Raw genomic sequence first — 25,424 nt, forward strand, 5'->3', positions numbered from 1 at the left:
TATGTGACAGCTCTCCAAACTCATGATATGCTATAATTATATATACAATCAAGGTGTGCCGACTACAACTCTTAACCTACATCCGGGTTGGGACCCTACCTCGAGCACCCAAAGATACCGGTGCTATCTGAACACAACCATCGATGTAACTCCACAGAACACGTCATATAGAGAAACGTCACTCCACAGAACATGTCAGATAGAGAAGCGTCACTCCACAGAACAGGTCATATAGAGAAGCGTCACTCCACAGAATACGTCATATAGAGAAGTGTCACTCCACAGAACACATATAGAGAAGCGTCACTCCACAGAACACGTCATATAGAGAAGCGTCACTCCACAGAACACGTCATATAGAGAAGCGTCACTCCACAGAACACATATAGAGAAGCGTCACTCCACAGAACACGTCATATAGAGAAGCGCCACTCCACACAACATGTCAGATAGAGAAGCGTCACTCCACAGAACACGTCAGATAGAGAAGCGTCACTCCACAGAACACGCCATATAGAGAAGCTTCACTACACAGAATACGTCATATAGAGAAGCGTCACTCCACAGAACACGTCATATAGAGAAGCGTCACTCCACAGAACACGTCATAGAGAAGCGTCACTCCACAGAATACGTCATAGAGAAGCGTCACTCCACAGAACACGTCATAGAGAAGCGTCACTCCACAGAACACATCAGATAGAGAAGCGTCACTCCACAGAACACGTCAGATAGAGAAGCGTCACTCCACCAAATACATCATTTAGAGAAGCGTCACTCCACACAACACATCATATAGAGAAGCTTTACTCCACAGAACACATCATATAGAGAAGCCGCACTCCACAGATCACGTCAGATAGAGAAGCGTCACTCCACAGAACACGTCATATAGAGAAGCGTCAGTCCACAGAACACATCATATAGAGAAGCTTTACTCCACAGAACACAGCATATAGAGAAGCCGCACTCCACAGATCACGTCAGATAGAGAAGCGTCACTCTACAGAACACGTCATATAGAGAAGCGTCAGTCCACAGAACACATCATATAGAGAAGCCGCACTCCACAGATCACGTCAGATAGAGAAGCGTCACTCCACAGAACACGTCATATAGAGAAGCGTCTCTCCACAGAACACATATAGAGAAGCGTCACTCCACAGAACACGTCAGATAGAGAAGCGTCTCTCCACAGAACACATATAGAGAAGCGTCACTCCACAGAACACGTCAGATAGAGAAGCGTCACTCCACAGCATACGTCAGATAGAGAAGAGTCACTCCACACAATACGTCATAGAGAAGCGGCACTCCACAGAACACATCATATAAAGAAGCGTCACTCCACAGAACACGCCATATAGGGAAGCGTCACTCCATCATCATCAAGCGTTATCATCAAGAGAGCAGTCAGAGTGTGACAAAAGGGAGGAGAAGACAAAATCAGAAGATGGCCTGGGGTCTAAATTATGAGATTGTACCAGGCCACGAATTTAAAGGATCAAGATGAAGATGAAATAGAGAGTCAATGCTATGGTCGAGGTCAAAGTCACGGTCAAAGACGGGTTCATTTGTTAGACAGAATATACCTTAATTCACAGGCAAGGGTAACCCGGTGGATCGTCTCATTTGGGGCTGCAGCTTCATAGTCATCAAGCAAAATTGGAAAGAAATTCTGGTCATGAAGTGGTTAGATTAGAAAGTCGCATGCACAAAACATATTTCCAACTATATAAATTATTTTTCCATTAGAAAATCGTTCATATTGTGGGAAATATTTTAATGCTTTCGCATGTATTTTTCTCAGATGATTGTAAACTTAAATCTATAATTCTTTATTTCATATCATAATTCAGTAATAGTGGTGGAATATATTCAGGTTTTATTTAAGTAACATGCGTTCTATGTTTTTGAATTGCTTTATTTATGGCTTTCCTAACGCCTTTATTCCTCAGACTATATATAATAGGGTTGATGAATGGGGTGAATACAGTGTAGAGCAGGGATAGGATCTTATTAATGCTCAATGTTTCTACTTTTGTTGGAAACACATAAACACTGAACATAGTCCAGTAAAATATGGAGACCACAATGAGGTGGGAGCTGCAGGTGGAGAAGGCTTTCTGTCTACCAGTATTAGATGGGATCTTTAAGACTGTGAATACAATGTTAGCATAAGATGAAATAATTATTATTGTAGGTGTGATAACTGATATTATACTTAAAAAAAAAGATTTCTAATCGAAGAATAGAGATGTCGGAACAGGACATTTCTTGGAAGGGAAGAAGATCACAGAAGAAATGGTCAATAATATTTGTCCCACAAAAATGTAGTCTTGATATTGTTAAAATATCAATCAAAATGATGGAAAACCTGACCAACCAACAGGTGATGGACAATTTCACACAATAGGCAATTGTCATAATAGAGGTGTAACGGAGAGGGTTACAGATGGCCACATATCTGTCGAAAGACATCACTGTGAGAATGAAACATTCAAATGCTACTGAGGTGCTGAAAAAATAAAACTGAACCATGCAGCCGATAAAAGTGATGGCCCCCCCATTATTTAGTAGAATATGGAGCATGTTAGGGGCAATATCGGTGATTAAGATAATGTCATTGATAGACAGTTGTGAGATGAAGAAATACATTGGAGTGTGGAGGTTCTTGCTGATGGACACCAGGGTGATGATCAGAAGGTTGCCAAATAATGTCCCACCGTAAAACACAAGGAACAGACAGAACATTAGAATTCTTAAACTTTGGCTGCCTTGAAATCCCAAGAGAAAAAACTCAGTGACCACCGTCAGATTGTTCCCCTGTATATTCAACATAAACATAATGCAAAAATAAGTAAACCCCAGAAGACGCAAAATGATTCAATATATAATATATTGTACTATTATATTATAGGGACTGGAGTATCCTAAACTTCTGATTTAGGATTAGAAACATATGATGAGTATACTCGTTGGTCCATCACACGGGCACAGTGTTAGTACTAATTTGATTTTGCAGTGGCGTTATTTTTTGCCCCGCTGCGCGGTCTACATCTATCGTGCTGGCCTGAATTACAGCTTTTTCTGATATAGTTTATTTACGAGAATTAAATCGTAAATTACGCACTCTGTGCGTAAAACAGGCGCTGTTAAAGAGGCTTTTGCGGGCTAAGAATGCGACGTAGACCCTTGACATTTTTTAGGGTAGGACAGAGTGTCAACTACATGTGTCTGAAGTACGAGGGCATTGAGGCGATTCACTTTTAAGATATTATTTTTTCATTGAAACTAAATTGTTAAGGATCTGCCAGGCACAGCTTCTGTATCCACGCCCATAGTTAATCAGTCTGCACCTGCTTCTATGTCTGTGAGACTGACTCCATCTTCCACCACTCAGGATGGCAGGCTTAGAAGTGGGAGAGCCTATCACAGCCTGGCCAGACGGAGCTAGCTCCCGCCCTCTGTCTATTTATACCTGCCTTTCCTGTTCCTCCTTTGCTTGTGATTCTTCTCTGTTGGTTTCCTGGCCCTGCTGCAGCTTCTTGAACTACTTGTCCCTGCTTCGTATTGACCCTGGCTTACTGCCCCGCTTCCCTTTGTTCTGTGTTTCCTTGTCTGGTTGTCTGTTGTGCACTTACTGAGTGTAGGGACCGTCGCCCAGTTGTACCCCGTCGCCTAGGGCTGGTCGTTGCAAGTAGGCAGGGACTGAGTGGCGGGTAGATTAGGGCTCACTTGTCTGTTTCTCTATCCCTGTCATTACATAATCACAAGCCCATATACCTACTCTACCTTGGTCCCTCACACCACTATGGACCCCCTTGAGACCCTGGTTCAGCAAATGCAGGGTCTCTCCCTACAGGTCCAGGCCCTGGCTCAGAGGGTCAACAAGCCTAATGCTACCATGGTAGTGCCCCTCACCTCACCTCTTGAACCCCACCTCAAGTTGCCTGACCGGTTCTCAGGGGACCGGAAGACTTTTCTCTCCTTTCGGGAGAGTTGTAGGCTCTATTTTCATTTAAAGCACAACACCTCAGGTTCTGAGAGTCAGCGGATGGGTATAATTATGTCCCGGCTCCAGGAAGGTCCCCAAGAATGGGCCGTCTCCTTGGCTCCTGACGCCCCTGAACTTTCCTCCGTTGATCTTTTCTTTTCTGCTCTCGGACTCATTTATGGCGAGACTGACAGGACTGCCTTTGCCGAGAGTCAGCTGGTGACCTTACGTCAGGGTAAGAGACCTGTTGAGGAGTATTGCTCTGACTTTAGGAAGTGGTGCGTAGCTTCTCGGTGGAATGACCCTGCCTTAAGGTGCCAGTTTAGGTTGGGTCTGTCGGACGCCCTGAAAGACCTACTAGTTAGCTATCCCTCTTCTGACTCCCTAGACCAGGTTATGGCTTTAGCGGTAGGACTTGACCGACGTTTCAGGGAATGACAACGTGAACGTTTATGTGTTTTCTCCTCTGACTCCCCCATCATGCCTCCCGAGGTTCCGTTGCTTCGTTCTTCCACGGAAGACTCGGGGGTACCTATGCAACTCGGGGCCTCCGACAAGCATCAAGTGAACACCTGTCCTAGGCGTAAGAATAAGCAGCCGGAAAACTTCCGCGCCTAAGTGACCATCGGGGAGGTCACTTGGGCGCACAGGTATTTCCCGTAAATATGAAACGTAATAAAATCTTGCTTCCCTTTCAGGTCTCTTTTGGTGGTAGGTCTGCTACCGGCAGTGCCTTCGTGGATTCAGGGTCGTCTGCTAATATCATGTCTGTGGAATTTGCTATGTCTCTAGCTATGCCTTTGATTGATTTGCCTAAACCTGTCCTGGTAGTGGGTATCGACTCCACTCCTCTTGCTAATGGTTATTTTACACAGCATACCCCTGTTTTTGAACTCCTTGTTGGCTCCATGCATTTGGAGCAGTGCTCTGTACTGTTGATGCAGGGATTATCGTCCGATTTGGTTTTAGGCCTTCCCTGGTTGCAGTTGCATAATCCCACGTTTGACTGGAATACTGGGGATCTTACCAAATGGGGTAATGAATGCTTGACGTCATGTTTTTCTGTCAATTCTATTTCTCCCCCTGAGGAGGTGAACACGCTACCTGAGTTTGTTCAGGACTTCGCTGATGTTTTCTCTAAGGAGGCCTCCGAAGTGTTACCTCCTCATAGAGAATACGATTGCGCTATCGATTTGGTACCAGGAGCTAAGCTCCCTAAGGGTTGGATATTTAATCTCTCTTGTCCCGAACGTGAAGCCATGAGAGAGTATATCCAGGAATGCCTGGCCAAGGGTTACATTCGCCCCTCTACTTCTCCGGTAGGTGCTGGCTTCTTCTTCGTAGGGAAGAAAGATGGTGGTCTTAGGCCATGCATTGACTACCGTAACTTGAATAAGGTCACTGTAAGGAACCAGTATCCCCTTCCTTTGATTCCTGATCTCTTTAATCAGGTTCAGGGGGCCCAATGGTTCTCTAAGTTTGATCTACGGGGGGCGTATAACCTTATCCGCATCATAGAGGGGGATGAGTGGAAGACTGTGTTTAACACGCCCGAAGGTCATTTCGAATACCTCGTCATGCCCTTTCGGTTGTGTAATGCTCCCGCGGTCTTTCAGAATTTCATAAATGAGATTTTAAGAGATTACCTGGGGGTATTTCTTGTAGTGTACCTTGATGATATACTTGTGTTTTCCAAGGACTGGTCCTCCCACATTGAGCATGTCAGGAAGGTGCTCCAGGTCCTTCGGGAAAACAAACTGTTTGCGAAGACCGAAAAATGTGTGTTTGGGGTGCAGGAGATACCATTTTTGGGTCAAATCCTCACTCCTCATGAATTCCGCATGGACCCCGCCAAGGTCCAGGCTGTGGCGGAATGGGTCCAACCTGCCTCCCTGAAGGCGTTACAGTTTCTTCTTGGGGGTTCGCTAATTATTACAGGAGATTTATTGCTAACTTCTCGGTCATCGCTAAGCCTCTTACGGACCTCACTCGCAAGTGTGCTGATCTCCTCCGCTGGCCTCCTGAGACTGTCTAGGCTTTTGAGGTCCTTAAGAAGTGCTTTATCTCGGCCCCGGTGTTGGTTCAGCCCAACCAAATGGAGCCATTTATCGTGGAGGTTGACGCGTCCGAGGTGGGAGTGGGAGCTGTCTTGTCCCAGGGTACCAGGTCCCTCACTCATCTCCGTCCCTGTGCCTACTTCTCCAGGAAGTTTTCGCCCACTGAGAGTAACTATGATATTGGCAACCGCAAACTCTTAGCCATTAAATGGGCATTTGAAGAGTGGCGCCACTTCCTGGCGGGGGCTAGGCACCAGGTAACGGTCCTTACCGACCGCAAGAATCTGGTTTTCCTAGAATCTGCCCAGAGGCTAAACCCGAGACAAGCTCGATGGGCGTTATTTTTTACCAGATTAAATTTTTTGGTTACCTATAGGACTGGGTCTAAAAATATTAAGGCTGATGCACTGTCGTGTAGCTTCATGGCCAGCCCTCCTTCGGAGGAAGATCCTGCTTGTATTTTGCCTCCAGGTATAATTATTTCCTCTATTGATTCTGATTTAGTCTCCGAAATTGCGGCTGATCAAGGTTCAGCCCCCGGGAATGTTCCTGAGAACAAGCTGTTTGTTCCCCTGCAATTCCGGCTAAGGGTACTTAGAGAAAATCATGACTCCCTACTATCTGGTCAACCAGGCATCCTGGGTAACAAGCACCTCATTGCCAGAAACTATTGGTGGCCTGGGTTGCCTAAAGACGTTAAGGCCTACGTCGCCGCTTGTGAGGTTTGTGCTAGGTCCAAGACTCCCAGTTCCCGACCAGCGGGTTTACTACGTTCTTTGCCTATTCCCCAGAGACCTTGGACCCATATCTCCATGGATTTTATCACCGATTTGTCTCCATCTCAAGGAAAGTCGGTGGTGTGGGTTGTAGTAGACCGCTTCAGTAAGATGTGCCACTTTGTGCCCCTCAAAAAACTACCCAATGCTAAGACGTTAGCTACCTTGTTTGTCAAACACATCCTGCGTCTCCATGGGGTCCCTGTAAATATTGTTTCTGACAGAGGGGTACAATTTGTTTCTTTGTTTTGGAGAGCCTTCTGTAAAAAGTTGGAGATTGATCTGTCCTTCTCCTCTGCCTTCCATCCTGAAACTAATGGCCAAACTGAGAGGACTAATCAGTCTCTAGAACAATATTTAAGGTGTTTTATCTCTGACTGTCAATATGATTGGGTCTCATTCATTCCCCTCGCCGAATTTTCCCTTAATAACCGGGTCAGTAACTCGTCAGGGGTCTCCCCCTTTTTCTGTAATTTTGGGTTTAATCCACGGTTCTCCTCCGTTTCACCTGGTAGTTCCAACAATCCCGAGGTAGAGGTTGTTCATCGGGAACTGTGCACAGTTTGAGCCCAGGTTCAGAAGAACCTAGAGGCGTCCCAGTGCATACAAAAAACTCAGGCAGATAGAAGACGTTCTGCTAACCCCTTGTTTATGGTCGGGGATCTGGTGTGGCTATCGTCTAAGAACTTGCGCCTTAAAGTCCCGTCCAAGAAGTTTGCTCCCTGGTTTATAGGGCCGTACAAGGTCATTGAAGTCCTCAATCCTGTCTCCTTCCGACTGGAGTTGCCCCCATCTTTTCGAGTACACGACGTGTTTCATGCCTCCCTCCTTAAACGCTGCTCCCCGTCCTTGGCTCCATCGAGGAAACCTCCTGTCCCCGTTCTCACCCCTGAGGGGGCAGAATTCGAGGTGGCCAAGGTTGTGGACAGCAAGATGGTCCAAGGCTCCCTCCAGTACCTGGTCCATTGGAGAGGATATGGGCCTGAGGAGAGGATTTGGGTACCCGCCCGGGTTGTTCACGCTGGGGTATTGGTCAGGAGGTTGCACCTTCGTTTCCCCAATAAACCAGGTCTATCTAGAAAGGGTCTGGTGGCCCCTCATAAAAGGGGGGGTACTGTTAAGGATCTGCCAGGAACAGCTTCTGTATCCACGCCCATAGGTATGATTATTTATATCCAAGGCGTTATTTTTTGCCCCGCTGCGTGGTCTACATCTGTCGTGCTGGCCTGAATTACAGCTTTTTACGATATAGTTTATTTACGAGAATTAAATCATAAATGACGCACTCTGTGCGTAAAACAGGCGCTGTTAAAGAGGCTTTTGCGGGCTAAGAATGCGACGTAGACCCTTGACATTTTTTAGGGTAGGACAGAGTGTCAACTACATGTGTCTGAAGTATGAGGGCATTGAGGCGATTCACTTTTAAGATATTATTTTTTCATTGAAACTAAATTGTTAAGGATCTGCCAGGCACAGCTTCTGTATCCACGCCCATAGGTAATCAGTCTGCACCTGCTTCTATGTCTGTGAGACTGACTCCATCTTCCACCACTCAGGATGGCAGGCTTAGAAGTGGGAGAGCCTATCACAGCCTGGCCAGACGGAGCTAGCTCCCGCCCTCTGTCTATTTATACCTGCCTTTCCTGTTCCTCCTTTGCTTGTGATTCTTCTCTGTTGGTTTCCTGGCCCTGCTGCAGCTTCTTGAACTACTTGTCCCTGCTTCGTATTGACCCTGGCTTACCGACTACTCTTCTGCTCTGCGTTTGGTACCTCGTACACTCCTGGTTTGACTCGGCTTGTTCACTACTCTCCTGCTCTGCGTTTGGCACCTCGTACTCTCCTGGTTTGACTCGGCTCGTTTACTACTCGTGTTGCTCACAGTGTTGCCGTGGGCAACTGCCCCGCTTCCCTTTGTTCTGTGTTTCCTTGTCTGGTTGTCTGTCGTGCACTTACTGAGTGTAGGGACCGTCGCCCAGTTGTACCCCGTCGCCTAGGGCGGGTCGTTGCAAGTAGGCAGGGACTGAGTGGCGGGTAGATTAGGGCTCACTAGTCTGTTTTCCTATCCCTGTCATTACATAAATTGTAAACGTGCGTAAAAACAGGCGTTGCTGACGAGGTTTTTGCGGGCCAAGCGCGCGTCTCAGAATCTTGACATTTTCTAGGATAGGTTAGACTGTCAAGGGCTACATGTTTAATAAATATAAGCGATATTTAACAGTTAGTTTTTAAGATATTAATTATTTAATAAAAATAAATTGAAGTCGTGTGGAAAAACATGCATTGCTAACGAGGATTTTCCTGGCTTACTGCACGACCTATCATCACTAGTCTTGGCATACATACTCAGGAGATTGTGACGTATAAAAGTTTCAGGTTTTGTAACTCCACATTTAGTGGTTACGGAAATATTTTGGTAAAACCGTAGATATTTAGCTGTAAATAAGGGAATTCCGCCATGTTTATGGGGCAAAAAACAGGAGTCCCCTTTTAGAAAAGACGACCGAGTCAGCTGTCGTATTGTTCAGCTCTGCAAGGTGAATAAATGGACAAAATGATCGGGTCAATCGGACCCACGGTTCAGTTTTCGACTGTCAAAGTTTTCGTCTATGCATTTGGAGCGTTTTGCTGGCCGTAAACCGCGCACGCCACCGTCACGAAACTGTACAAATTTTAAGGTCAAACCTTTAGTAGTAAACTTCTGGAGTCAGAAACTACGTCGGTCGCTTCCCTGAAGATTTCAGTTTTCACTTTGCACCAACGGCGGTGCAGGCGAAAGTCAATAACGGAACGCGTCCGTCCATACAAAACTTTTGGAAACACACTCTAGCGCGGTCTGAATTTTTTCGCCACTTAAACCCTAGACCGCTCATTAGAGGCTGTGAAATGGAAATGATTATTAATGAAGAGAAGATCTTGTTAGTTTGTCCTCTTTGGAAATATCTTTTTCTTAGAAGGGACTCTTGATGGTAAAGTGATCACAGATGGTCCCGCTGCTGGTAATCTCTGCGGTCATCAGATATAAGCTGTGCTGGCTCCATTCTTCTGCTTGTGCTTGTGAAGGTCCCGGCGACTCTGCAGCTGCTTTTTCGACCGAGCGCTCCTTTTCAATGGCGTAACTACCACTGTAGCAGCCATATCAACTGCTAGCAGCACCACCGGGCATGATGGCGCCCGCCGGGTCAGGCCCCCCATGCTCAATGGTGCCACTAGCAGCCGCTATGGCTGCTACAGTGGTAGCGATGCTACATTTATAAGTATCTACATCCTTAAGACGCAGATAACATTGAATCTTATGACAGATCAGGGAAGTATTTCCCTGATCTTCCATTTATTAGGCTACAGGCCATTCGGCCTGCAGCTTATCAGGAGCAGGGACAGGATCCCTGTGCAGACCGGCGTTATGTCGTTTGATCACGCCGGCCTACACAAGGATCCCGTCGGCGTTCTGGAACAGCTCCATTCGTCGTGGGAACTAGGTGAGTACAAATTTCTTGTTTTACTTGTTTGGGTGGCACTGTCTACAAATGGGAGGTGGGGGGCACTGTCGACAGGGGGGAGGTGGGGGGCTGTATGGCACTGTTTACAAGGGGGAGGTATGGACTTTATGATACTATGTGCAAGGGGGGCTGTATTGCAGAATCTACATGGGGACTGTTTGGCACGATCTTCAGGAGGACTGTATGGCACAATCTACAGGGGGGCTGTATGGCACAATCTACAGTGTGCACTATCTACAAGGTGGGGCTGTGTGTGGCACCCAGGGGAGGGGAGACATTATACTGTGGGGGCCATTAAGGAGGAATTACACTGTGTAGGGGCTACTAAGGAGACATTATACCGTCTAGGGGCACTACAGCGGCCAATGTACTGTGTGTGGATCTTAGGAGACATTATACTGTGTAGGGGGGCACTAAAGCGGACCGGAGCGGAAGTGAGCGCTGGCGTCTCCTCGGGAGGAGATGCGGGCCAGCGCTCACAGATTCATGGCTGCGGCCGCCGGGTGAGGAGTTATCCCGACGGTCTGCGGCCATGGACGCTAAATAAGATATCTGGAATTTTTTGCCTATTCAACTTCAAGATTATTATTTTATGATTTATTAAAATCCAGTTTTAAGAATATAACTGTTCCCACCAGAGATCATTAGTGGAATCTCCCCCCGGCTTCGTTACGCCACTTGTGTAATATTTCCTCTATAAAAAGGACACAAAATAATAACCTCACGTCTTATATATTCCACAGACAAGAAGAAAGGATTCTGCTCCGTTATATACAGAAGAATCAAGAAACGTCATCATTTAATTCCCTCAGCGATACAATGTACAGTATGTTATGTGCGTTCTACAATAATGTATATTGGAGATTTCTGCTAATAAATAATACTGGAATAAAATATTACAATATCCAAAAATATATATTTGATATATTCCATAATGTTTTGTGTTTGATATTATATTTTATACTTTATCTTTTTTATTATATTATATCACACTATATTGTTTGTTTACTTCTAGAGCAAAATAAAATATTTTTACCTAGTTCAGATAATTATTATATTATTATTATTTTTATATTATTGATATAAAATTCACTAGATAGTCTCTCTCGCTCTCTCTCTCTCTCTCTCTCTCTCTCTCTCTATATATATATATATATATATATATATATATAAAAAAATAATATAATATATATATATATATATATATATATATATATATATATATATATATATATATATATATATATACACATAAAAGATGGTTTATTTGTTTTTTTCTTTCTCCTAACTAGGTGGTATTATGGTGCCAGAGTGACTGTATTATTTAGGCGCTGTTTGGTAGATTTTGGGCACCTTATGGTAGGTTTGTTCAGTGCTGTATGTTATTTTTAGGACACTATTTGTCAGTATTATTTAGCCATGGGATGGAGCTATTGCGGTACGTGGACATGTTAGAGGGTCACTGTATCAGTTAAGCAGTGTATGCCAATTTTTTTATTCCAGTAAACCTAAAAACCTAAATGTTGGTGGTCGGGTTTTGGTGGTATATTGGTATTGCCCTGCACTATAATATTAAACTGTCACTGTATTCTGGTCCTGCATGTGGAGTGTTTCCTGGTCACCCACCAGGTATTGTAAATGGTTGGTGTTTTGCTGTTTCACCCTTTTATGTGTACCCGGGTGTTTATCTTCATTCTTTGTATCCTCCTGTTCCTCAATGTCTTCCCAGTGAGCGGGGGTGAGGCTGGTTTTCCTAGCAATCAATGTAATACAGTAGCCCTGCAGTAAGGGGTTTCCCATTGAGCCCAGTTTTAGTGCACAGATCAGGTTACCCCAATGGTCAAGGTGATTAGTATAGAAAGAGGTGGGGCAGAGTTAATTAAAGCGTGAGTGAGGTAATGACAGATAAGTTAGGCGTTATTTACATGGCCGTGTTCAGTCCATGATATACAGACCGCATGATGGCCTCATTTTCCGGACCGAAGACAGTTCAGGGAGCCGGGCTCTTAGCATCATAGTTATGTATGACGCTAGTTGTGCCTGCCTCGCAGTGGGAATACTGTCCCGTACGGGACATACATCTTTGAAGAAATATTTCCAGGTTATAAATATACAAGTTACAAGCAAGTTACTTTCATCCTGAAAACCTTAGCAACCCCATCTGTTAACTATTAATGGGGTTACCCCACAGTCAATGCTTAGCACCTATCAGGCCATTTAATTATTTTTTTTAACTATTATGTCATATTATATTGTTTTGTTTAGTTCTAAAGACAAATATTTTACATTATTATTCCTAGTGTTATTATATTCCTATTACTATTACTAATGTTATTAATAAATTTTTTATTTTATTTTTTTAATTCACAGAATGATATAAAAAATCGTATTAAAGGTTTTATTAAATGTTCTTTTTAAAGTCAGTAGTCTTATTTACGGCATGTACATGTGACTGAACAGCAGAATTGTGGTTGAGAAATTATCAGAATATGTAGTACTCAAAATGTTTTTTTTCTCTCTCAGTAAGAAGTTCATCTTTCTGAATATGCAGCACGGTAATTCCAGCACGGTGACTGAAATTGTGTTCCTGGGATTTGAGAATTTACAAAATTTTAATTTTTGTATCTTTCTTTTGCTTCTGATCATCTACTGTGTGACAGTATGTGGAAACCTCCTCATCATTCTAGTGGTGTCCTACAGCCGGTCTCTCCACTCTCCCATGTACTTCTTCCTCACACAACTCTCTATCTCAGATATTCTACTCTCCACCACCATAGTACCCAACATGCTCCATAATGTGTTGTATGAAGGAAGTTCTATGCCTTTTATCGGATGTTTGATACAATTTTATTTTTTTTTAGGCACAGAAATATTAGAAAGTCTTCTCCTGACCGTCATGTCCTATGACAGGTATCAGGCCATCTGTAACCCTCTACATTACACCTCGATCATGGACCTCACATTTTGTGGAAGAGCTGTTCTTTTGTGTTGGGTGATAGTTGCTGCTGCTATATTGATCATTTCAGTAACAATGAGTCGTTTACAGTTCTGTGGACCAAACATCATTGACCATTTCTTCTGTGATTTAGATCCTATACTTGAACTTTCCTGCTCAGACACTTTTATAGTGAAAATATCAGACATGATACTGGCCGTACCATTTGCACTTTGTCCATTTACTGTGATTATTGTCTCATATGTTTATATTATCTTCACCATACTGAAGATCCCATCTGTGACTGGGAGGCAGAAGACCTTCTCCACCTGTAGCTCTCACCTGGCTGTGGTGACTTTATATTACGGGTCACTTATTAGTATCTATTTATTTCAAAATACCGGCAATGTAAAGAAAATCCTCTCCCTGTTATTCACAGTCATAACTCCACTTCTTAACCCTATGATCTACAGCCTGAGTAATAGAGATATTAAACAGGCTCTTAGAAAGCTCATGAGGAACATGTCTTCTTCCCTCAAATAAGTTGGTCTTTCTACCTGGTCTGTAAAGCACAGATAACTTACATCTTCCCCTATAGTTTTCTTTAAGGCAGTTTTAATGCTGGTTGGTCTTCATTTTTAGGGGTGTTTTTTCTTAATTTTTTTTATATTCTTGATTAAAGGTGGATGTTGGTTGTCCTGATCTTTTCAAAAGAAGGAAAGTAGATGAAGCATGTTGCTCTAGGTCAGAGGCTATAGCATCCATGGCCGCGGACCGTCGGGATTACTCATCCCCCGATGGCCGCAGCCAAGGATCTGTGAGCGCTGGCCCGCATCTCCTCCCCAGGAGACGCCAGCACTCACTTCCGCTCCCTTCTGCTGTGTCCCGTGCTTGGACTATATAGACACTGACTTGGTACACTGTTTGACCAGCTGCTATCCTGCTACGGCGGAAAGGCCCAGTGGGTCCACATACACACAGATCGTGACAGAGGCGTAGCTATGTTCTCCTGCACCCGGGGAAAAGATTCAGATTGTTGCCCCCCAACTTATTTCCCGACATCTCCTTCCCCCTCGACATGTTTGTTTTTCTACCAATCAATGAGGTGTCTTTTTTTCCACTATTTTTTGCATGTAACGGGAGCATAAAACCAATTCTACATCTTACAAGCGATATAGTTCTATTAGGTAGTTTAACGTAACAATAAGATAAAAGAAAATAAATTAAAGAGGCCACACACAGCCCCCTTTAGATATCCCCACACACAGACCCCTTGTAGATAGCGCCACACATGGCCCCTTTGTAGATAGCGCAAAACACACACCCCCCCTTGTGCATAATGCCACCCAGCCCCTTGTTGATAGCTCCACACAGTGCCGCCTTGTAGATAGCACCACACACAGCCCCTCTTGTAGATAGTGCCACACACAGCACCCCTTGTAGATAGCACCACACACAGCCCTACTTATAGATAGCACCACACACAGCACCCCTTGTAGATAGCGCCACACACAGCCCCCCTTGTAGATAGCACCACACACAGCCCCCCTTTTAGATAGCACCACACACAGCCCCCCCTTGTTGATAGCGCCCCACACAGCATCCCTTGTAGATAGCGCCACACACAGCACCCCTTGTAGATAGCGCCACACACAGCGCCCCTTGTAGATAGCGCCACACACAGCACCCCTTGTAGATAGCACCACACACAGCCCCTCTCTTGTAGATAGTGCCACACACAACCCCCTGTAGATAGCGCTTCACACAGCCTCTCTCTTGTAGATAGCGCTACACACAGCCCCCTTGTAGATAACCCTACACACAGCCTCTCTCTTGTAGATAGTGATACACACAGCCCCCCTTGTAAATAGCTCCACACACAGCTTCCCCTTGTAAATAGCGCCACACACAGACCCCTTGTAGATAGCGCAACACACAGCCCCCTCTTGTATATAATGCCACACAGCCCTCTGCAGATAGCTTCACACACTGCCCCCTTGTAGATAGCTCCACACACAGCCCCCTGTAGATAGCATCACACACAGCCCCCTGTAGATAGCACCATACATCCCCCTTGTAGATAGCGCCACACACAGCCCCCTTGAAGATATGAGCACAGCTCTCCCTTGTACTTAGTGCCATCACTTCTTGTACATAGTGCAACAGCCTCCCATGTACTTAGTGCCACTTGATCCCCCTTGTATTTAGTGCCACACTGCCCCCTTGCACTTAGTACCACACTACTCCCGCCGTGTACATAGTGCCACACAGCCCCCTTGTACTTAGTGCCACACAGCACGCCTTTGTGTTCAGTGCCAAATAACCCCCCTCCCCCTTGTACATAGTGCCACACAACCCCCTCCCCCTTGTACATAGTGCCACACAACCCCCCTCCTCCTTGTACTTAGTGCCACACTGCTGCCAGAATGGAGAGCAGTAGCCTAGTGCTACCACTCGCTGCTATGCCTGACGTGACTCACCATTAGTAGGAGCCAGGAGATCTTGCAGAGGCATTCTGACTGGGGTCGGTGCCGGACCGGGAGTAGACCAGTCCAGTCACCTGACATGAGTCACCTGACCTCATGTCACTGACAAGAGGTCAGGTGACAGGTCAAGTGACTGCACTGCTCCACTCCCGGGTCGGCACTGACTCCAGTCAGAACGCCGCTGCATGATCTCCTGGATCCTCCTAATGCTGATCGCTGCTGCAGCCGTCCGGTATACAGGAGCTGTCAGCAGCGATCAGCTGTTTTGATACAGCTGCTCTGCAGCCCCCCCTTCCCTACCTACTAGTTGTGCCCGGGGCACATGAGCTGCCTGCCCACCCCTAGCTACGCGCCTGCCTTGGTGGAAATAGCCCATAAACCCTTGAATAAAACAAAAGCATATAAAAACTTTGAGTATGGCGTAAAGAAAAGAGACATCAGGTTGATACAATAAGAAGTATAATGTGTGAATATTGGTTATGAAATGGGTTTTAAAACACAGTTTAAAACAACAAGGACAGGCTTACCAAGATAATATTATACAGGTCTGGCGAAAGCGAGCTGGGCACAAAATCCAAATCCACATAGGCTGCTCGAAACGAAACGGTTGGCAAACTTTTTCTCGCCATTAATGGCATCGAAGGTGGTTTAGTATCTCCTTTTTTTAATGGGATGAGTTACTTACCAGCTTGAATAAACCAAGGAATCAAACAGCTTTTGGCAGGTTTGAGGTCTTGGGACAGCAGAGTTGAGTGAGATGTCTTTTTTGGGATGACATATGTTCATGATTTCACCTCAAACTGTATCCCAAAAGGGAATGATCTTTGGACAGGTCGACTATATATAGAAAATAGAGCCTGGTGACCTGTAACATCGCCAACACAGGTCAGAGTTACAAAGATTCGCCCTTTTTGTAAAGGTTTGGATTCTATAACATCTCGTAAGAAGTTTAAATTAATTATCTTAGATTCTCACATGAGCGGGAGAACATGGATTTGATGTCCGCTTTTCAGACTTTCACGCTCAGCTTGCTCTCCCATTCCATCAGAAAATAGAGTTTGGTATTTTTTTTACTGTAAAAGAAAGCGGTATAAATGTATGACATTGACCTGACACAGGGGTCCGAGGAAGTTAGCAACTTCTCTAACACATTTTGTCTAAAAGACAGTAAAAGAATGTGAGAAAATGAGTCCACTTCGATTCCCCACCGGGAGTAAGCTGAGGAGGTCCATGCCTGATTCAATAGTGCCCAGATGTATTCGGGGTATTAAACAATTTGGACCATGGAACGGAAATTTCACCCAGAAGACTTCACTTCCAGGTAGGGATCAGGCCAATAGGCATTAGGTGTAATGAGACATTTTTTAATACTGGAAGGGTGTTAAATTCCTGCCATACCTTCAATGTACTTCTACTGATATCGCTAAGCACTTGAGACTAAAGGCGAGAGTACGAGCTCCCAAGAAAGTAAGAGCAATAGGAGCCTCATTGTTTTTCTGGATCTACATGTATCAATGGTTTCAAAGGGAGATGAGATCTAACCAGCAAGTTAAATTATTTGCGTTGTAGTTTTTCTCGGCCGATTTGCATCCATGCGGGATCTGACATGTCATACTTTTTTCTCAGGCCGTTCACACGATCTGTTAAAAAAATGGCTAATATAGGAATATCTTTCTCCTCAGATACAGAATTTCTCCAGAGTGAACCCCCTCCCTTTATTTGCTAACACCAAATATCAGTTTGCACAAATCCATATCCTCTTTATGTCTTGGATGGGAAATAAGAGCCTTCTCAAAATGTTCATACTTCAAAAATGTCTGTATATTTTTCCTAGCTCCTTAGTGAGGCACCAAAATGCCGCTATAGCCCACACTTTTCCCATGACTTTGGTTAGGGTCTAAGGTACACAGTTGCCACCAGGACTTAAATGCTACTAACTTGCCCGGTGGTTGAATATCTTGATGTGCAATACGAATTGGTTAACTAGACCAAGTAAAGAAGAATGGAGATACGATTGTTAAGGGTTACAACAATGAATAGTTTATACGCGTCCCATAAGTATGATGTACTGCAGTGATGGACATCTGATTTATACTCCCAACAACAACAATCCATGTTCCTCATCTCAAAAGCTTTCCACTTTCCCAACATGGGTTTAACTCCTTAACGACTGCCCACCGTATTTTGACGGCAGGCAGTGCAGGTGCTTAGTCTACAGCGACGGGTTTTGGCGTCGCTGTAGAAGAGGCTGTTGAGCGCTCCTGTGAGCGCTCATCCTGTAACTAACAGCTCCTGATCTTAGAGCAGCCTCCTGAACACAGCTGGGATCGCAAAACATTCCGACCCCAGCTGTTTAACACTTTGATCGCCGCGGTCCGTGCTATCCCCAATCTCTTTATTTCCCCCCATGTTTGGGTCTCATCAATGCCATAAACAAGTCCTGTACATCTCCATCCAATTCTGACTTCTGCACTTTACTGACTGTCGCTCTTAGGGTAACCCACTCAATTGTGGAGTCAGACTGTAAGGTGGTGTCCAGTGGGGGATTTATTATTACCCACCTCCTGGTCACTTACATGTCTCCCACTGTGAACAACAACTGATTTAAATAGTGAGGGTTGAAAAGAGTAAACACAGCAAAAGCTGGTCTATATCTGGCAAGATCCACCATAAGGATCTGAGGGATAATAAGACTGTAGTCGTTTCATTTGCCACCTATTGTTTATTTTGTCCATCGTGGAGCCAATCCCCTACTCTCATCAAAATCGTAGCGTGATGGAATCAAGAAAAAACAGGGAGACCGGCTCCACCCTTCAATTTATGGCCCGACAGAACTGATTGATACGTGGTCTTAAACTGCCCCAAATAAATTTCTTGAGTGCACCCAGGAGGCTCTTGAAGAATGTCACCAAAGAGTAGAATAGGGACCACCTGGAAGAGATACAAGAATTGTGGCTGAACGTTTATTTTAATTGCAATCATGTGGCCAAAACAGGATAATTGAGTGTAATCCTAGGATTTCAGATCCTGAAGAGTGAGTTTTAAGAGAGGAGGGATATTAAGATAAGAGAGTAAAGGTCATCAGGGTCCCAATTGACATGGACTCCTAAACAACTGTAAACAATGCTTCGTAATATGGCATCTGATGGAACATGAGAATAATTTTTTTAAGCCAGAACACAACAGAATAAAACCTCTGCACGAAATCAGGAACATAAGAAAGTACAGTAAAGGCCCTAATACACGGGCCAATGTTTAGGCAAACAAGCGTTCATATGAACGCTCCTTCCCGATCATTGACCTGTGTAATCAGGGCAACAATCAGCCGATGAGCAAGCAAACACTCATTCATCGGCTGATCTGCTCTTTTATGCAGAATTAAAAATCATCGTTGTCGGCATCACATCTCCCCGTGTAATCAGAGAGCTGTTCTGCCGACATGATGAAAATGTATGGGGACGTGTAATCGGAGTAACGAGCGTTCGTCCCTATTCGTATCCAATCATTGCTCCATTTGAAAGGAGCAAACAAACTCCAATCAACGAGCTGTCTTGTCGATCGATGCTCGTTTACACGGCCCATTTCAGGCAATGTAATAGTACCCTATGTTCGGTACAACTTGATGGGTCTATAGCAGGGGTCTCAAGCACGCGGCCCGCGGGCCGCATGCGGCCCCTGGGGCTGTCATCTGCGGCCCGTGGGACACAGAGCCACTAGTATCTGCTCTGCTCCGAGACTCTGGAATTCCCTGACATCGCTGTCCACATATGAACAGCGATGTCTGGGGCTTCCCCAGAGCCGGAGTCCCGAGCAGAGCGCTGGTGTCGGCTCTGCTCTGGGACTCTGTGGAATTCCCTGACATCGCTGTCCACATATGAACAGCGATGTCTGGGGCTTCCCCAGAGCCGGAGTCCCGAGCAGAGCGCTGGTGTCGGCTCTGCTCTGGGACTCTGTGGAATTCCCTGACATCGCTGTCCACATATGAACAGCGATGTCTGGGGCTTCCCCAGAGCCGGAGTCCCGAGCATAGCGCTGGTGTCGGCTCTGCTCCGGGACTCTGTGGAATTCCCTGACATCGCTGCCCATATATGGACAGTGTGTCAGGGTCTTCCCCAGAGCGGAGTCCCGGGCAGAGCGCTATTATCGGCTCTGCTCCGGGACTCTGAGGAAGCCTCTGACATCGCTGTCCATACATCGACAATGATGTCAGGGGCTTCCCCAGAGCAGGAGTCCCAGTGATGTCAGGAGCACAGCCGGAGTCCCAGGAAGAGCCTACTAGCGCTCTGCCTGGGACTCCAGCTCTGGGGTTGCCCCTGACATCTCTGTCCATATATGGACAGTGAAGACAGGAGCAGAGCTGGAATCCCAGGCAGAGTGCCAGAAGCGGCTCTGCTCCGGGACTCCAGCTCTGGGCAAGCCCCTGACATCACTGGGGCAGCCTCTACAGAGGGCACTGGGGCAGCCTCTACAGAGGGCACTGGGGCAGTCTCTACAGAGGGCACTGGGGCAGCCTCTACAGAGGGCACTGGTTCAGCCTCTACAGAGGACACTTTGGCAGCCTCTACAGAGGGCACTGTGGCAGCCTCTACAGAGGGCACTGTGGCAGCCTCTACAGAGGGCACTGTGGCAGCCTCTACAGAGGGCACTGTGGCAGCCTCTACAGAGGGTACTGTGGCAGCCTCTACTGAGGGCACTGTGGCAGCCTCTACAGAGGGCACTGTGGCATTATCTACAAGTGGGTGTGTGGCAGTATCTGAAGAGGACTTTGGCATTACCTAGGGGTGTGTTGCATTATCTACAGAGGGCACTGTGGCCTTATCTACAGAGGGCACTGTGGCCTTATCTACAGAGGGCACTGTGGCCTTATCTACAGAGGGCACTGTGGCCTTATCTACAGAGGGCACTGTGGCCTTATCTACAGAGGGCACTGTGGCCTTATCTACAGAGGGCACTGTGGCCTTATCTACAGAGGGCACTGTGGCCTTATCTACAGAGGGCACTGTGGCCTTATCTACAGAGGGCACTGTGGCCTTATCTACAGAGGGCACTGTGGCCTTATCTACAGAGGGCACTGTGGCCTCATCTACAGAGGGCACTGTGGCCTTATCGACAGAGGGCACTGTGGCCTTATCTACAGAGGGCACTGTGGCCTTATCTACAGAGGGCACTGTGGCCTTATCTAGGGGTGTGTTGCATTATCCACAGAGGGCACTGCGGTAGCATCCACAGAGGGCACTGCGGCAGCATCCACAGAGGGCACTGCGGCACTATCTAAAAAGGGGCTGCCCAATCTTGACATGTGTGCTAACTGAGCCGCCGGACTGCATTTAGCGACACTTAAACTGGAAAGCTGGATTGTTGAAATAAGCACGTGGAGAAATATCTCAAATTTTAAACCTAGCGCTATTATTATAGTAATGTAGTTTTATTATTCTAGTAGTATAGTGTTATAGTAGTTCAAATAACTAATTGATTAACAATGATTTTGTATTGCATCAAATTTTAAAGTAATGCGGCCCGTCAACTTCCCATTTTTTCTATATGCGGCCCACTTACCCGGCCGAGTTTGAGACCCCTGGTCTATAGAGTCGTAATATAGCCGAGTACATGCGGCCTGTGATTATATTTTTTATATTTCCTTATTATGAATTATTCATGGTGTTAATCTACATGTAAAGTTTTCAATACAATATTTCTTAAACTTTTTACTTTATCAAATAAAAAGTTTCCTCTTCTAACCAGTGTTTTACTGTCTCAACTTTTTAATCTTGATGTTAGACTATATTTCCTTAAGGATGAAATTAATTGATCTGCGAATCAAGAAAGTAAAGTAAAAGTTAATGATGAATACGTTTATTTTTATTTTCTTCACTAAACAGAAGCTCAGGAGACAATGAAGAAACCATCTCCATAGAGTTGATCTACACGTCACTTGTGTTCATTCTGTGTATATATACAGGTAGTCATCACTTTATGCTTCATATATTATTACTATGATCATGTGTCTGATCACTATATATTATATCACACAACTTCATTAAACTGGAAAGCCTTTGATCTTGAACAGTCCTCAGATACATCCTGGGATCTTCTCTCTTCATACTGATTATAACTGCATCTCATTTTTTATCTATAAGGAAATGTTTTTTTCAGAAAATGGATATGGACCTGACGTAAGTTCTGTTGAGTAAATGCTAATTTTAAGGAATATTCATGATTATTGTAATTTATCTAATTTTTTAAAGGGTAAATCGTGTTGAATGTCACTAGACAAATCATTTTTTGCTAACTTTTCTTTAATATATGTGTCTTCTGTTTTGAAGAAAAATAGAATAATGACCTGTCCAGGTCGATGTAAAGGCAATCCCAACACTAAGGTCAGTTTCACATAAGAATATAATGGCCGTAAATTCAGGCCTGACGGTATGGACCTATAACCTATTGACCTGGGCCGAGATTTACAGCAATAATAATCTTAAAGGAGTGCACCCATGCCTGGCTCATATAAAATTGGCCTTAGGGTGTGTGGACAAGCAGAAACTTATATTTACAATGAACATATAAATTTATATTCATTAATCACTTATTGTAAATTTTGAGTCCTCATGCACTACAGTATACGAGGCTGGGTTCACAATTGCAGTTTTTAGATCAAAGTCCTCCCACTACTTTTATGTTCTTTTGGACGCACCCCTGGCTTTGGCTAAAAATAAAAAAACTGCCTCAAAAACTGCATGTGCACTGGACAAAAATGTTGCCTACCATTCAATGCAGTGCTGGCAAAAGGTAGAACCACAATGGATATGTATATATATCTATATATATCTATATATATATACATATATATATATATATGTAGATATATATATATATATATAGATATATATATATATATAGATCTATATATATATATCTATATCTATATATATATATATATATATATATATATATATATATATATATATGTATACTGTATTTATGAATTTTTTTAAAGTGGAACTCAAAAGCAAATTGATCCAGATATATGGTAATGCCTTTAGAAAAAAAACTAAAACATGGCTCCTATGATGAGGTACTACAGAGGGTGAAGGATTTCCATGTGAGTGGTAGAATAGGAAGGTTGGAAAGTTGGAAAAAAAAGTTTTATTTTATAGTTGAATATTTTTACTAAATATTTTTTTTTAATATACAAAATATAATTTGTATTTTTTTTTACGCTTTATTTAACTTTTTTTTTTAGTGCCACCCGTAGGGTTGATGCCAAAATTGTTTAATCAATTGTGTAATGCTTTGGAATAATTAATACTCAAAATCATTAGTGCCTGACAGTATTACACTGATACCAATGGCAGACCTGGGGGCCTTTCTTAGGCCCCCAGCTGCCATTGTAACCTATTGGCACCTCGCAATCAGCTTTAATGGGAAGTCAAACTCTTTACTGTGGTCTGCATCTAAAGGATTTATTGGCCCCGATCAGAGTTATCTTCAACCCCGGCTGCTAGAGTGGGATATCAGCTGTCCATTGGTGTCAGCTGTGAAACAAATCTAACACCCTTAAGTGATTTCGCACCCTCATGGTGCCATAACAGAACATTGCTTCACGTTTACGAACCGTTGGCTGCAACAAACTACGATGAAGGGTGAGATAGGGTTAAAAAAATTTTTTTTGGGCTACCAACAATAATAGATGAATAACATCTAGATTCCTGGCTTCTTTTCTTGACTGTATACACTCTTACTTTAAACTTTGCCTTTTTGAAAAAAAATAGTGCCCCCAATCAAGGAATCCTGGTCGCCTTTCCAATCAAAATCTTTACACCCATGTTGGAATTTCTCACTTTACTCAGTATTGTATAGTTTCCAACAAATGAATGTTATAGCTCCTTCAAAATGGTTGGTTAATTTAAATAAATTGTTTTAAGTTATACAGGAAATGTCCCCCATTAGAAAAACATTTTTTAAATCAAATCATAACAAACATTTCCTACGTCTTCCAAACTTCTTCCTTATACCTGCACCAACATTTGTAGCCATTGATTGATGCCTATTTTTCCTAAAAAAAAATCCCATGCAATATTAGGAAAATTAGGAAACCAGCGCCACATTCAAGTGATTAGGAGTGAGCTGCAATGCCTGACACAGTCCATAAACAAGAGAGGCACCATTTAAGAAAGAAAGCAGTCATGTTTTTCTCATTTCATACAACCCCTTTAAACAAAAATGGAGGAATCCAATTTGTTCGAGAATCTTAATCACCATACAGCTATGAACCTGAGAATATGAAATTTGCTGAATCCAGCTCCTGTAAATTATTATATTAGAAGTGATTCATTTTGGTTTCTTGAGATCTAATATTACTTTGTTGTCTACATTTTCTTTTTTTTTTCTAAATGCAGGAGAACAATGTAACTGATTTTGTAGAATTTGTCCTCTTGGGTTTTCAAGGTGACCCACAGCTAAGAATTTTACTCTTCTGTCTGCTTTTTGTATTATTTTTCTTCACAATATGTGGGAATCTCCTGATCATCACCCTGGTGTCCATCAGCAAGAACCTCCACACTCCAATGTACTTCTTCATCTTACAACTGTCCATCAATGATATTTTACTGCCAGTGAATATTGTCCCCAACTTGTTTTACATTCTCATGAATAATGGGGGGACCATCACTTTTATTGGCTGCATGACTCAGTTTTTATTTTTTGCCTCCTCTGAAGCATTTGAATGTCTTCTCCTCACTGTGATGTCTTATGACAGATATGTGGCCATCTGTAATCCCCTTCGGTACACCTCTATCATGACAAGTGGGTATTGTGTGAGACTGGCCACTACCTCCTGGTTGGTCGCTTTTTCCTGTGCATTTAGTGACACCCTAACAATATCAAGACTAAAGTTCTGCGGACCAAATATCATTGACCATTTGTTCTGTGATCTTCTTCCCTTACGGGAAATTTCCTGTTCTGATACATTTCCTTTAAAACTACAAATGTATCTACAAAGTTTCCCATTATTGATTATTCCCGGCACACTAATTGTTATTTCTTATGTTAACATTGTCCGTACTATCTTACGGATTCCATCTAATATCAGTAGACAGAAAGCCTTCTCCACCTGTAGCTCCCACCTCACTGTGGTCTTCATATTTTACTTGACAATATTCATTGTGTATGATCTTCCAACAAATGGACAAACATCGGACATGAATAAAATCACATCCCTGCTCTACACTGTATTTACTCCTCTGTTCAATCCCATTATATACAGTCTGAGAAATAAAGACATTAAGAAAGCCGTACAGGAAAACATTCAGAAATATGTGTAATCTGTTGTTATTTTCTCTTAACCTCTTGTCAATGCAGCCAGAATTTACCTTCCTGACAGAGCCACATTTATGTCACATTATGAGTTTTTTACCTTTGAAATGCTTTTACTTATACTAGCAATTCTTGGCCTATTTTCTTATGACACATTGTACTTTATGTTAGTGGTAAATTTTGGTCAAAAATGTAATATTTATTTGTGAATCAGAGCATGCCACCACCACGAAACTGTACATATTTTTTGGTGAGACCTTTAGTGGTAAACTTCCGGAGTCAGAAACTACGCTGGTCGCTTCCCTGAAGATTTCATTTTTGACTTTGCACCAACGGTGGTGATGGCGAAAGTCAATAACGGACC

At 43.8% G+C, this 25,424-nt stretch overlaps 2 protein-coding genes and 1 pseudogene across 2 annotated transcripts; 2 read left to right on the forward strand and 1 right to left on the reverse strand.

The window, feature by feature from the left end:
- Window positions 1–1,889: 1,889 nt before the first annotated feature.
- LOC142750524 (olfactory receptor 5G9-like) lies at window positions 1,890–2,847 on the reverse strand (annotated as a pseudogene).
- A 9,983-nt stretch (window positions 2,848–12,830) lies between these two features.
- LOC142750525 (olfactory receptor 11L1-like) lies at window positions 12,831–13,805 on the forward strand. Its single transcript, XM_075859527.1, has one exon. The coding sequence runs from the start codon at window positions 12,831–12,833 to the stop codon at window positions 13,803–13,805; it is 975 nt and encodes a 324-aa protein (XP_075715642.1).
- A 10,333-nt stretch (window positions 13,806–24,138) lies between these two features.
- On the forward strand, window positions 24,139–25,068 carry LOC142750526 (olfactory receptor 6B9-like). The gene has a single exon (XM_075859528.1). It carries the CDS (start codon window positions 24,139–24,141, stop codon window positions 25,066–25,068), a length of 930 nt encoding a protein of 309 aa, XP_075715643.1.
- Window positions 25,069–25,424: the final 356 nt, after the last annotated feature.

Source organism: Rhinoderma darwinii, chromosome 3 (genome assembly GCF_050947455.1).
Source record: "Rhinoderma darwinii isolate aRhiDar2 chromosome 3, aRhiDar2.hap1, whole genome shotgun sequence".
Taxonomy (NCBI): domain Eukaryota; kingdom Metazoa; phylum Chordata; class Amphibia; order Anura; family Rhinodermatidae; genus Rhinoderma; species Rhinoderma darwinii.